General features: G+C 40.3%; 1 protein-coding gene across 2 annotated transcripts in view; it reads right to left on the bottom strand.

Moving 5' to 3' along the window:
- Positions 1 to 13,123, bottom strand: part of MAP2K7 (mitogen-activated protein kinase kinase 7) — a 2,576,186-nt gene that overhangs the window by 1,200,016 nt on the left and 1,363,047 nt on the right. For both annotated transcript variants that reach the window (XM_044084531.1, XM_044084532.1), the window contains 2 exons: positions 4,809 to 4,928; positions 4,136 to 4,243 (listed from right to left, as the gene is read on the bottom strand). In XM_044084531.1, the coding sequence (XP_043940466.1) occupies positions 4,136 to 4,243; positions 4,809 to 4,928 (228 nt within the window). The remainder of the gene's footprint in view (positions 1 to 4,135; positions 4,244 to 4,808; positions 4,929 to 13,123) is intronic.

Below are 13,123 nucleotides of genomic sequence, written 5' to 3'. Positions count from 1 at the left end.
ATCTGAAAGCTGTCAGAACGTGCTGAACAGCTAGCATCTCTTTTTGGTTGATGTCTAGATAAATTTGGTTTAGGCTCCAATGCCCCTGAATGCACCTGCCGTACAGATGTGCACCCCAGGCATAGTCTTGATGCATCTGTGGTTAGGTTCTGGGCAGCGTGGGGTTGTGTAAAGGGAAGCCCCTTGTTGTGCTTGCATGCTGCTGCCCACCAAAGGAACTCTTTCCTTAGACAATGTATCATAGGTATGATAGTTTCTAGGTCCTGAGAATGTTGGCACCAAAGACTTTTTAAGTACCACTGAAGTTTCCTCATATGCAGTGTGGCATATGGAATTAGTAGAATGCAGGAGGTCATGAACCAAATGCATAGATCCTGCCCTGACACGTAGCTATTTCCTGCAGGAGTCCCTGAATGGGATGTGCAGATAGGCCTCCTTCAGATCTAGGGCGGCTAACCAGGCATCTTTGGACAGCCTAGGGAGAAGCTGCTGTAGGGTGAGCATTCTGAATTTTGGAACCACCAGGAAGGTGTTTAGAATGGATAGATCTATGATTGGACACCAGGTGCCCTCTTTTCTGGGTACCAGGAAAAGTCTGGGATAAAGAACCTTGGCATATCTGTTGTGTAGGAACAGGTTGAATTGCCCTTATGGAGAGCAGGGACTGAACTTGGTTTTGTGCCTCTGCCCACTGGTTTGGAGAAAGGTCTGGGAACCCTTTTGGGGTTTGGTAGCTTGTGGAAATAATTTTTCCCCCCTGAGATACTACGTTGAGGACCCATCTTTCATTGGTGATGGAGGTCCAGTTTTTTGCATGGTGGACAAGTTTTCCTCTTAGGGGCACGAGCAATCGTGCGGAGGTGAGGAGAGGAGTTGAGAAATCATTGTGAATTCTTTCCATAAGGGGGTGGCTTAGCACTCCCTGTTTTAGATGTGGAGATACTCCACTGCTTTTAGATCTCTGCATACCCTGAGACTGTAGTCTGGGGGGAGGGGGGGGGTCTGTTTCCCCTTGGTCTAGTTTGAGATGGCCTTGAGGGGGCTGGAAAGAACCAATGTTTTGAGGGGCAATGCCTACAGAATCTTGGAGGCTGCACTTACAAAAAACCTCTGACTGTCTGTATAGACTTAGCTTTTTCTTCCACCTTTTTTAAAACCTCTTCTGATTTGATGCCAAACAGATTGTCCTTGTTCAGAGGTGCATCAAATAACTTTGATTTGACATGGTCTGGCAAGCTCTGCTCCTTAAGCCAGGTATGCCTTCTAAGTACGGAACCAATGACTGCTGCCCTGCAAGATGCTTCTAGGGAGTTAAACTCACATTGCAGGGTATGCTGCTGACCTGGCTTGCAGAATTCAAAAACTCCTGTAATTCTTTATTTTCGGCACAGTCAGGGAAGGTAGATAATTTTTGTTTAGTAAGTTCCATAGTGTGTTGCTGGTATTTCAGCAAGTGGAACTGAATCTAATGATCTAATGGCAAGAGTTCCAGAGGTGTATACTTTTTTACCCAATCTGTCTAAACCTTGGGAATCCCCGTCCGTGGGGGTGGGATTCTTAGCTGTAGTTGCTTTTATTCCTTTAGGTCCTTGGTAGATGACCTCTTGGTCAGCAGTAGGATTTTTGAAAAGAAATCTGTGTGAGTCAGGGACTCTCTAGTACCTGTCAGGTTTCCTGGGAGCAGGGGGTAAAGTATCAGGAGTTAGACTGGATTCCATAAAGACATCATACACAACATCCAGAAGAGGAGGGATAGCTAAGGGTCTGTGCTGTGGTAAAGCTAAAAGTTCCCAGAGTATCTTTATGGACTGAGGATAATCCTGGCATTCCCAATGGAAATGCTCTCTCAAAGTATGAAAGGTTTCACCAAAAGAAAAATCCTCTGGAGGGGAGGCAGAAGGAATGGATTCCTCTGCATCTGAATCCTGAGGCAGATAAGGGCATGCCTTCATAATCAGAAACCTCAGAGTCGGACGCTTGGTCAGACAAAGCTGCTGGGGATATGTCTCTTTCGTTTAGCAGGGGAAGGCTGGCTTCCCCTAATCAGCATGATAAGGTCTTCCGCCATTTTAAGCATCTGACTGTGGCAAGGAAGCAGGCGCTTGAGTTAGGGTCATTTTTTTTAGGCGTAGCTCGTACTCTTGGCCTTAGAAACTCGGTAGTTTTAGAAAGAACTGAAGATGCGAAAGAAGTTGGTTTGTGTCGAATATCGGTAGTGCAAAGAACTTCCTCAGCAGCTGGTGCCTGCACCACGGCTCTGGACCCATCCAAGGTAGTGACATCCGGAGGCTCCGTAGTCAAAGAATTTCGCTGCATACTGGACTCTGAACGGGTCTCGGTAGCGGCCTGCGAATCCATCGAAGCGGGCGTCAGGGGCTGCAAAAGCACCTCACTGAGTACATTCAAACTGGCAACTAGCTTAACAGAAGGGTCGGCAGTTTTGGACCTGTGCAGTCTCTCTCTGTCTTTATCCTTAAGTTTGTTTTGGAAGATTGGTAGTCAGATGGCTTACCAAAGCCATTTCGAAATACGGAGAACGAGAACTAAAGTATTTAGCTACAATAAGGGCCAGACGATGAATAGTTCTGGCATTGAACAAAGCAGAAAACCGGCAGTGAGGTACGTCGTGTCTGGGCCTAAACAGGTGACGCAGTAAGAATGGAAATCTTGCTGTGGTACTTGATTTCCACATGTGAGACAATTGTTAACTTTTTCTGACATCGGTTAGAGCAATAAAAAAGGATCCCCAACGGGGTATTTAGCTTTAGAAGACTTCACCTTCAATTTCGGAAACGAAAACTCAGGTAGCGGCTGACTGGCACTCGTGTGAACTGCTTCTGGCTCCTCGGCAGAAAGACTCATGCAACGGCTGCTGGTTTTTATACCACTAACGTCCTAACATCAGTCCTGAAGTGACAGCAACTGATGCAGAAATACTAAGCCTCTGGTATTCGGGCCGACTGAGGGCTACCCCTGGCAGGATAACCCAAGTGTGATGACTGCAACAGTGAAACATCAAGAATATCGGGCACACAAGGGAACCTTCCTTTTGCCATTATTAAAAAACTGCAATCCTTCTGCATCAAAGATTCAAACTGTATGCAGACTTAGAATTAATTGGTTTAACCACAGTCAGCAAGGACTAGGAGCCAGAAGAGTGAGTGAGATGAGGGTCCTCACACAGTTACCTTATGTCACAGCATTCATCAGCAGGAGTACACATCCATCCAAGACTGCAGGAAGTTCCAAAAAGATGCAGTGGTATAACTGGTGGAAAAATTAAGCATCCACAGTTCCCCCATCATAGGATGTCCCCTGATGCTAGGATTTTGGCTTCTGAGCCTATTAACTGCAGCAATGCAGTTTGGCAGTTGAGCACAGCGAACTAAGGCTAATGACCTTCAAACAGCACTCTTAAGGATAAAATCTCTCACTTTTCATTTGCTTACTGTTCAGGCCACTCAACTAGTATTCTCAGACTGACCTGAGAAAGACAGGCTCATGCCTAGCAGCTTTAACTATGTAACATGTGGAAAAAAATGTAAGTATCTAAAACAGGGCATGGACACAGACCACTACTGCTCTAAGTATATCAGTACTTGCTACATAAACATAAGAGTGTTTGTAATTTATGATGGTTAAGTACATTAAACACTGGCAGAACAGACAAATCCAAACATGTATAAATCCTATACAAGAATAAAAAACATGAAAAGCTTCATTTTTTTTTTTTTTATTAAATCTTTCAGGATCGCATACAGTTGTGTTTCCAAACCAAGTCTTGCAAGGAGACCCTAGTGCAATTAAAAAATATAAAATAAACAAAACAAAATAGTTAAACAGCACAATTTCTCGGCATCAATATGAAGGTTACACCACAGCTGAAATGATGCAGTTAAAATGGATGGAGGTAAGGGTTACTTACGTATGCCAAATTAATCAACATGCAAGCAGGTATCATAGTAATCAAATGCTATGGAAACATTCCAGAAAAAGAAAAGACTGCACATAAAACCATATGTATAATGGACTGTTAAGATTTTCTCAGTTTAGATTCTTCTACTTTGCATATTGTGGTGAAAGCATTTAATTTGTTATATAAATATATGCATTTAGTCATATTAAAATAGCTCACCGCCACTGTCATTTTTCCCAGAATCTTTTCAGGAATGGGACCTTGAATCCGTTTTTTCAGTTTTTCTGCACATGTTCCCATCAACTCCATAGCTATAAAAACATCAGTCTAAAAATTAAAAGAGCAAAAAATATATAGATCAGAGAACCACTAAGTTATTAAAAAACAGGGCAATAACTAAAAGTTAACAGCCCATACTTTTTAAAACTTATAAAAAAAAACAAATAGGAGTACCAATGTGTACTCAGATTAGACTGTATCCCCCATTTAACAGATATTCAGTTTAGCTGCAAATGCACAATTCCCTAAACCAAAATAAAAATATAGTAAGATAAAACTACAGTCACTGTTGTGCAGCAGTATTTGCTGAACTCAGGGGAAGTAAGCTTTACCAAAAGAACTTATGATGGGACAGATCTCAGGAGACATTAGTAATTGCCCTTATTACCACAACTCAAAGGGACAAAAAAGTTTTAAAAACAAAACCCCTGTCTCAAACCCACTGGGCAGGTAACCAAATGAATAAATGTAAACTGAATCTCCCATTTATTTCTGAGACAGACTTTGAAATCTATTTACAGTTCCTCTATTAACTACATTTTGAAACTAAGCAAACTCAAGCCTTTTCACACAAGCATTATATCAGCTTAACACATGCAACGCTCATCCTTACATTTGTGATGAAAGTTCCATAACACTGCACGATGTAAGGGCAGTCATGACTTTTTAATACAACATCAAGGTCCATTAGAATCCTCTTGTTCTCTTCCTTGTTTCCTGAGCGACGCATTTGCTGTCGAAAAAAAAAAAACAAATCTGATGACCATGGAGGGGAAGAAACAAAAGGATACTATAGTAAAAGCAGCTCCAGAAAAATACAATGTCAACCTAACTAAAGCCTGCCAGGCAAGATGCATAACACCTCTAAATAAGTTTCACAAAATGTGGATGAACTTTTTCGTGACTGGCTCTATCTCAGATAAAAATTGTGTACACCAAGTACTGCTTCTGGAACAAGGGTTTTCCAAACATGTCACAGAGGTACTGGTAAGTTGAACAATATTTAAACAATACTATCACAGCTTACATTAAGAATACATATTACATATAATCTCAACCATCACTTGCAATCACAGAATTCACCCTGGCTAAAATAAAAGTAATATCACAACTGGAAATGAAGAAACTGGCAAAATATTTTAATTATACAACATTCTCTTCAGGCTGTACACAGTATGACATAAAATAAAATACAGTTTCTACATTTCCTTGGTAGAAAATATTAAAATCACCATATTTCTAGGACCAGAAGCATTAGGCCTCATCAAAAGCCATTTAAAGCAGTACAACTTTATGAGGCACTGGCATTTGCCAGAGAGCTGCAATGTCTCTGTTTCCTCCTGCCAAAGGTCAAGAGAAAGTATGCCATGCTGTTTACCTCTTCTGTTTAACAGCAAAATGCCTTTATGTACTGCCTACACATACATGCAACTTACTTTGGCTACACTGCCAGCGTCAATGAGGACAATAGGGATGCAATCAATCTGAAAACACTCCCCTGGCACAGTACAAAGTGTGAAGTGATCAGCATACTGCAACAAGTGAAGTACAGTTGATTGACATACACTCACAGCATCACGTTTGAAAAAAAAAAAAAAAAAAAAAAAAGATCACTGCTGTAGTATTTATAATCAACAGGAATTAGCCAGAGATGGGCTTGACCAAAGGTGCCCACAACAGAGGTACATGATGGCCAGGTCCTCAGATTGCAAAGGCATACAAGTACCATGATATCCAGAGCTTACATAAGCAGGTTTTCAATGTCCTGAAACATCCCCAAAGGAAGTACGGGGATTCCACGAGTAAAGACTTAGCTATTACATCTATATGGTACATGTATGATTTCCCTACACCCCACCAATTGGGAGAGAAAACACAAACTTTTTTTGTTTCCTTCCTTTTCCATGCACCAGACTAAAACGGGAAGGGGGGGGGGTCCTCTCAAAGGAGTAGAAGGGAGCATGTAACATTAAACAATAAGGATCATTGACATACTGCTATTCAAGTTCTTTGGAGTCTTGCGTGTGCTTAATCTAAATATTAAAAGATTCTGTTAGCATGAGTCAGATGTGATTTTCACTTTTACACAATTTTGAGAATGCTTACTGCACCTCTTAATTTGGTTTGACTTCTGGCAGATAACTGCAGACATGCAATTACTGATCCTGGCCCTATTTCTTGCCCCCCCTTTTTTGGGCCAATGGACAGATTGCAAAGAAACTTCTAACCAGCCCTCACAAATTTAACAATGATTTTCAGCACCTTTCAAAAGCCAAAACCAGACCTATTACAATCACTGACGCATCAGGCCACATCCTTCCCACAAGTCCCACAGCAGACACACCTGGGGAGGAGTTGCAAAGAAACTCTCTCACTAACAAAGCATTCTGATGGTATTATTAACAAAACTCTACACCAACTAAAACTATGTAAATAAGATTTCTCACGTACACACATTGCATTGCCCACTAGCTACAAATGCACTTATCTCTAAATTACAGTAGTCTCCCTCTTGCAGCTCTACACTCAAAAGTCTGACACATACGCAGATAAATATAAAGGAAAAGTACAAAATAAACAATTTATTGATCACCCAAAAAAGTTTTATAGAGAATTGGGAAACAAGGTAAAAGGAATTGAAAGACACCCCCCCCCCCCAAAAAAAAAAAAAGAAATAGATGCATTTTGGAGAAGTATGTATGAAGATTCTGTAGAATATAACAAAAATGCTAGATGGATAGCGGGAGTAAAAGAAAGAATAAGTTTAAAGGTACAAAATATGAAATGGGATGAAGTAACAGCCAGAGAGATTGAAACAAAGTTAAGAAAAGCCTCTAATTGGAAAACCCCAGGCCCAGATGCAGTACCTAACTTTTGGTTTAAAGTATTATCTTTGCACAAAGGTTCAGCCATGAGTAAAGAAAGTACAGTTATGCACACATCATATCATAAATGTAGATGTTCGAGTGTATCCACTATTGCAGTCATCACATTTGGGTAATCTGCTTGCAGGTAGCCCTCAGTCGGCCTGATTATCAAAGTCTTGGGTCCTGCGCCAGTTGCTGTCTCATCTTCCATGACGTCAGGTATTCAGGGGTATAAAGCATGCAGCCGATGCCATTATATCAGTTTTTCTTGCTCCAGATGTCAGGTGCACCCCAATGAAAAAGCAAATACATCAAAAAGCTTTTAAGCATAGTAAAGGAGAACAGAATTATAGCCAAAAGAAGTAAGGGGGCTGGAGGGAGGGTAACCAGGACTGCAACAGTGAATACACTCTAACATCTACATTTATGGTAAATGTACACAACTTCGTGTTTCGCTGTTGCAGTCATCACATTTGGGTAGATTCCCAAAGTTAAGGAAGGGCGGATGAATTCAGACAGCATTAGGACCAGCTATAAGGCCCTGCAAGACTGCAGGGGCAAAGCCAGCTCTGGATTTAGAGAAAATTGGCAAACAGAAATGCTTGGTGAAAGTATGTACAGAACTCCAGGTAGCAGCTTTTAGGATGTCCCTGGTACGGACACCTCTGAGAAAGGCTGTAGAGGTAGATGCAGCCTTGAGTGTGGTCTTATCCCCTGTGGGTAGGTTTCCCATGGTGCTTATAGCATAAATGAATGCAGTGGCTTATCCATTTTGAAATGGTTTGCTTTGAAATAGCTTCCCCTCTGTCCCTGCAGCAAATGCCACCAGCAGCAGTTCAGATTTCCTTTGAGGTTTAGTCTTGTCCAAGTAAAATCTAAGTTGTCTGTGCACATCTAAAGAGTGCAGTATCCATTCCCCTTTGTTCTGTGGGTTATGAAAGAAGGTTGGCAAATGAATGGACTGATTAACAGCCACACTGGATACCACCTTGGGCATGAAGGAGGGATTGGTTCTGAGGGACACCCTGTCCGCATGAAAGAAGATGAAAGGCTCCACTGCCATAAGGGGCTGTAATTCAGATATCCTTCTTGCAGAAGTGATTGCTAAAATGAAAGCTGTTTTCCAGGAAAGGAATTTTAAATCTGCAGTAGCAGCTGGCTCGAAAGGAGGAAGAGAGAGTTTCTCCAAGACTAAGTTAAGGTCCCAGGCTGGAGTTGGAGCTCTCCTGGGTGGCCCATCTGAGGAAATGCTTAAGCAGTGGGTGAGAGAAGAGGGGAGGCTCTGTGCTTAATGAGCTGAAATGGCTGAGGCATGAATTTTGATGGAGGAAAAGGGCAAGCCCTTATGAAGCATCTCAGTCAAGTATTGTAGAATCTGAGGTAAATTGGGCACTGCTACACTCCATCCCTTGAACTCTATTCCAAGCACAAAATCTTTTCCATTTTGCAGCATAAGATTTTCTAGTACAAGGTCTCCTTGCCTCTAAAATGATATCCATCGCTCATTTACTGAGGGATGGTAAAGGAGAGATTAGGTAATTAGCCAGGCTGCTAGGTTCAGGGTTTGCAGCCGAGGGTGCAGAATCTGGTTCTCCTGCTGAGACAAGAGGGAAGGAGTCTGAGGCAGGTGCCATGGGGCCAAGCGTGACACACTGCGCATGAGGGGGTACCAGTGTTGGTGTCGCCAGTCTGGTGCAATTAAAATCGTCCTTGGTTTGTCCTGTTTGATCTTTCGTAGTACCTTGGAGAGCAGAGGCAGAGGAGGAAAGGCATAAACTGATAGATTTTTACAGCTGAAGGATAAAGTATTCACTTTCCAAGCTAGCTTGTGGGGAATCCTTGTGCAAAATTTGTCCAATTGATGGTTCTGGGGGGAGGCAAACACATCTATATCTGGGCTCCTCCACTTGCTTGTCAACATGTTGAAAATAGTACAGTTTTGTACCTACCATAAATGTAGATGTTCGAGTGTTCACACTGCTGCAGTCATCACACTTGGGTTATCTGCCATCAGGTGGTCCCGCAGTCGGCCCGAGTTCCAAAGTCTTGGTCCGGCATCGGTTGCTGTCGCTTCTTCCCTGACGTTAGTGTGACAGTGGTATAAGAGAGGCAGCCAACGCCATTTTCTTCAGTTTTTCTTGCCCCAGATGTCAGGTGCCCCCAAATATGAAGGCAATACATAATCCTAAGTAAATTACATAAATAGAAAACAATAGCTACAGCTGTAAGCAAATACACCATATAGAAATACATCTTAGAGATTGTATAAACAGGGAGCTATAGATAAAACCCAGGTAAGAAGAGGGAAAGGTGGGAGGGTAACCTGGACTGCAGCAGTGTGAACACTAACATCTACATTTATGGTAGGTACAAAACTGCACACGTTCATCGTGTTACACTGCTGCAGTCATCACACTTGGGTTGAATCCCAAAGCTAAGGCTGGGCGGTTGGTACTAAACAGGGTGTGGAGAAGCTAGTAGGCCCTGCAAAACTGCAGTGGCAAAGCCAGCTCTGGTTTTTGAGTATAGAGGTAAGTGGTAGTGCTTGGTGAAGGTGTGCACTGAACTCCAAGTTGCAGCTTCCAAAATATCCTTGGTTGGTACCCCTCTGAGGAAGGCTGCTGATGTTGCTGTAGCCCTGGTGGAATGAGGTCTAATGTTACCAGGTACAGGTTTCCCATGGTGTGTGTAGCAGAAACGGATACAATGTCCTATCCATTTTGAAATGGTCTGTTTTGATACAGGCTTTCCTTGAGATCCTGCAGCATAGGATACAAAGAGCTGATCAGATTTTCTGAAAACCTTTGTTTTATCCAAGTAGAAATGTAATTGCCTGTGAATGTCCAAAGAGTGTAGGAGCCTTTCCCCTTTATTCTGGGGGTTTGGATAAAAGATGGGTAAATGAATGGTTTGGTTTAGAGCCACACTGGATAATACCTTTGGCATAAAGGAAGGGTTAGTTCATAAAGAGACTCTGTCTTGATGAAAGGCTCCACTGCCATTAGGGCTTGTAGCTCTGAGACTCTTCGTGCTGAAGTTATTGCTAGCAGCAGGGCAGTGTTCCATAATAAAAATTGTAAATCAGCTGAAAAAGCTGGCTCGAAGGGCGGTAGTGTAAGTTTTTCCAAAACAAAACTGAGGTCCCAAGTTGGTGTTGGTGCTCTTTGGACCGGTCTTATGTTCTTAGCCCTTTAAAAACAAACAAGCGAGAAAGAAACACGATAAGAGCCGGTAACTGCAAATAAATTCTTATTTAATGAGCGCTTTCGGTGGAGACAATGCTTCACCTTCATCAGATACCATAAAATCAATTAACTGTGTTTTTATACATTTAGCTAGACTGATTGATTAATTAGTTAATTGCAGATAATAAAACCACTTATCAAAGAAGGGGAAAGAAAAAGCACATATATAAAACACCAAGCTATATAGTGATATCGTACAAAACCACAGTCTGAAAAAATGAAAAAATACTAACCATAACTTAAAAAACAACTTTAAAAACAGCAACTAAAAACTAAACTAGCTAGTCAGGAAATTGAGTAATACAAATCCCATTAAGATCTTCCAGTACCGTTTAGTTCATTTGTGAAACTAGTACTTCAAAAATGTCTATGTATATTGACAAAAAACAAAAAAAGTTACATAATAAACTAAAGAATATCTATGTTATACAAAAAATATATACATATGTATAAGAACGTAAAAATAAAAATATATATTTATATGTATATAAGTAAACCAACATTAATTTTGTTTTATTTCATCTTCTCAAAGCTAACCATTTAAGAATACATTTAATAGACAGATATTCATTAATGCCAGGATGTATATATGCTGCTGTTCTTATTTGCCACATTAATTCATCTATCTCAAGTAGAAGTTGCTAAGGGCCCCCCTCTTGGATCACTTTGCCTTTGATGTAAAATAACAAATTTAAAATGACGGTCCGGGCATTCTATGATGTGTTTTGCTAAAGTGTTATTCGTGTCTTTTTTACTAATGGCTTAACAGTGCTCATAAATACGTTGTTTCATTTTTCTTTCTGTTTTGCCTATATAAAAGGCCTTGCAATGGTCACATAATGCAGCATAAACAACACCCTTAGTCTCACAATTATATCTCACATTAATGTTGTAAAGCCTATCATTGACAACTTCTTTTACTACTAAGATGAATTTACATTGTGGACAAGCTCCACATTTAAACATACCATGAAATCTATTAACATGTAATTTCTTCCTCCTTTCAAGTAATGCTTTGAGGGTTAAGGTTCCTTCTATATGTAATTTTTGGTTGCGACCCTAACTTTTTACATAGGGTTGGATCCTCAGTAATAATTTTCCAATTTTTATTCAAAATTTGCCTAATTACTTGGTGATCTATAGAAAAAGTACAAAGGAAGCTAATCTTATATGTGTTTTTTCCAGTAAGTAGTGGGGCATCACCATGTTCAAAAAATGGTGGGCTGGTATACTCTACTTGCCCACTCAACAATGGTTTAAAATGTCCATTATGACGTTTACATAAAACCTCGGTCTTAATATTAGCCACTAGGTTAATAGGATAACCTCTATTGATAAACATTTTTTCTAAGTTGCCACATTCTTTCTCAAAATCAGAAAATTCATTAATCATTCTAGCCGCCCTTACTATCTGTCCTTTAACGACTGCTTTCTTTTGATGATAAGGGTGGCTACTACTGAAGTGTAAGAAAGCATTAGAATAAGTGGGTTTCCTATATATTCTACTTTTATACTTAGAGTTGACTCTGTCCTTGATTAATAAAATGTCAAGGAAATTAGTAGAATTTTCGTCTAAATTATAGGTGAATTCCAAAAAATCTGTCAACTCAGTAATACTTGCTATGAAAGAAGGTACTAAAGATTTTGGCCCGTTCCAAATAATAAACATGTCATCCTGGTACCTAGTGTACCAGGTGACATGCTCTTGAAAGAGTGGGTGGGTAAAGAACAGCGTGTTTTCCCAATAGGCCACGATGGCATTTGCAAAGCTACCGCCACATGGCGAGCCCATAGCCACACCAGATTTTTGTAAGTATATATCACCCACAAAGGCCATGAAATTATTAGATAAAACTATCTCCAAGTGTGTTTCAATTAGATAAATAGTTTCATCTGGGACGCTCCTAGATAACAAAAAGTCTCTAATCCATTTGAGCCCTAAGCTCTGAGGTATGACGGTATAAAGGTCCTTAACATCTATTGTCAAGAAGCATGCTTCAGCTTGATATTCTAAGCCATTAATGTTATGTAAAAAAACCCATGAATCCTTACAAATTTGTGGTTCAGACTCAATAAGGGGTTTTAATATACTGTCAACATATTTAGCGCATGCATACATCACAGACCCCCGCCTGTCGACTATTGGTCTAAATGGTGGATTGTTAATTGACTTATGTAATTTAGGAGTACCGAAAAAGGCTGGTACCTAAGGTGCTAACATCAATAAATATTGATGTAAGTTCTATGTCAATGTAGGCTTCTAGGAATAAATCTTCTAAGATGTTTTTAATACTCCTATAAGCCACACTGACCTCATTTACAGAGACTTTCTTATAAACATCTGTGTCTAAATGTTTCCTCATGCATTCAACAAATGCATTATAATCCATGAAAACCAGCCCCCCCTCCCTTGTCGGGCTTCATTACATGAATATTACATACATTTCATAAATGAATAAATTCATGTTCAGATGGTTTAATATTCATGTTACTAATAAGCTGGTTATTGCTATCCTTGGGCATTGCTCTGAAATCCATCTCACACATTCTTTCAAAAAGGCCAAGACTTGGATGTAAAGGCAGGTGAAAAATACTAGAAACTCTTCTAGAGCTGACTAAAGACGTATTATCACCTATTAAGATATCCAAATTTAGCTTACGGACAAACAATTTTAAATCTATTATGGTCTTAACTAAATCCATTTTCCTACTGGGTACACAAGATAAGCCCTTTGAGAAAAAATCAATCAATTCTTGAGTGATGTCCAACTCTGCAAAATTATAAATATTAAAGTTTCCTTCAGAACTTTTGTGTA

Source organism: Protopterus annectens, chromosome 9.part0 (genome assembly GCF_019279795.1).
Source record: "Protopterus annectens isolate FY-2018-M chromosome 9.part0, PAN1.0, whole genome shotgun sequence".
Classification (NCBI taxonomy): Eukaryota; Metazoa; Chordata; order Ceratodontiformes; family Protopteridae; genus Protopterus; species Protopterus annectens.
This window is presented reverse-complemented; position numbering and strand designations above follow the sequence as displayed.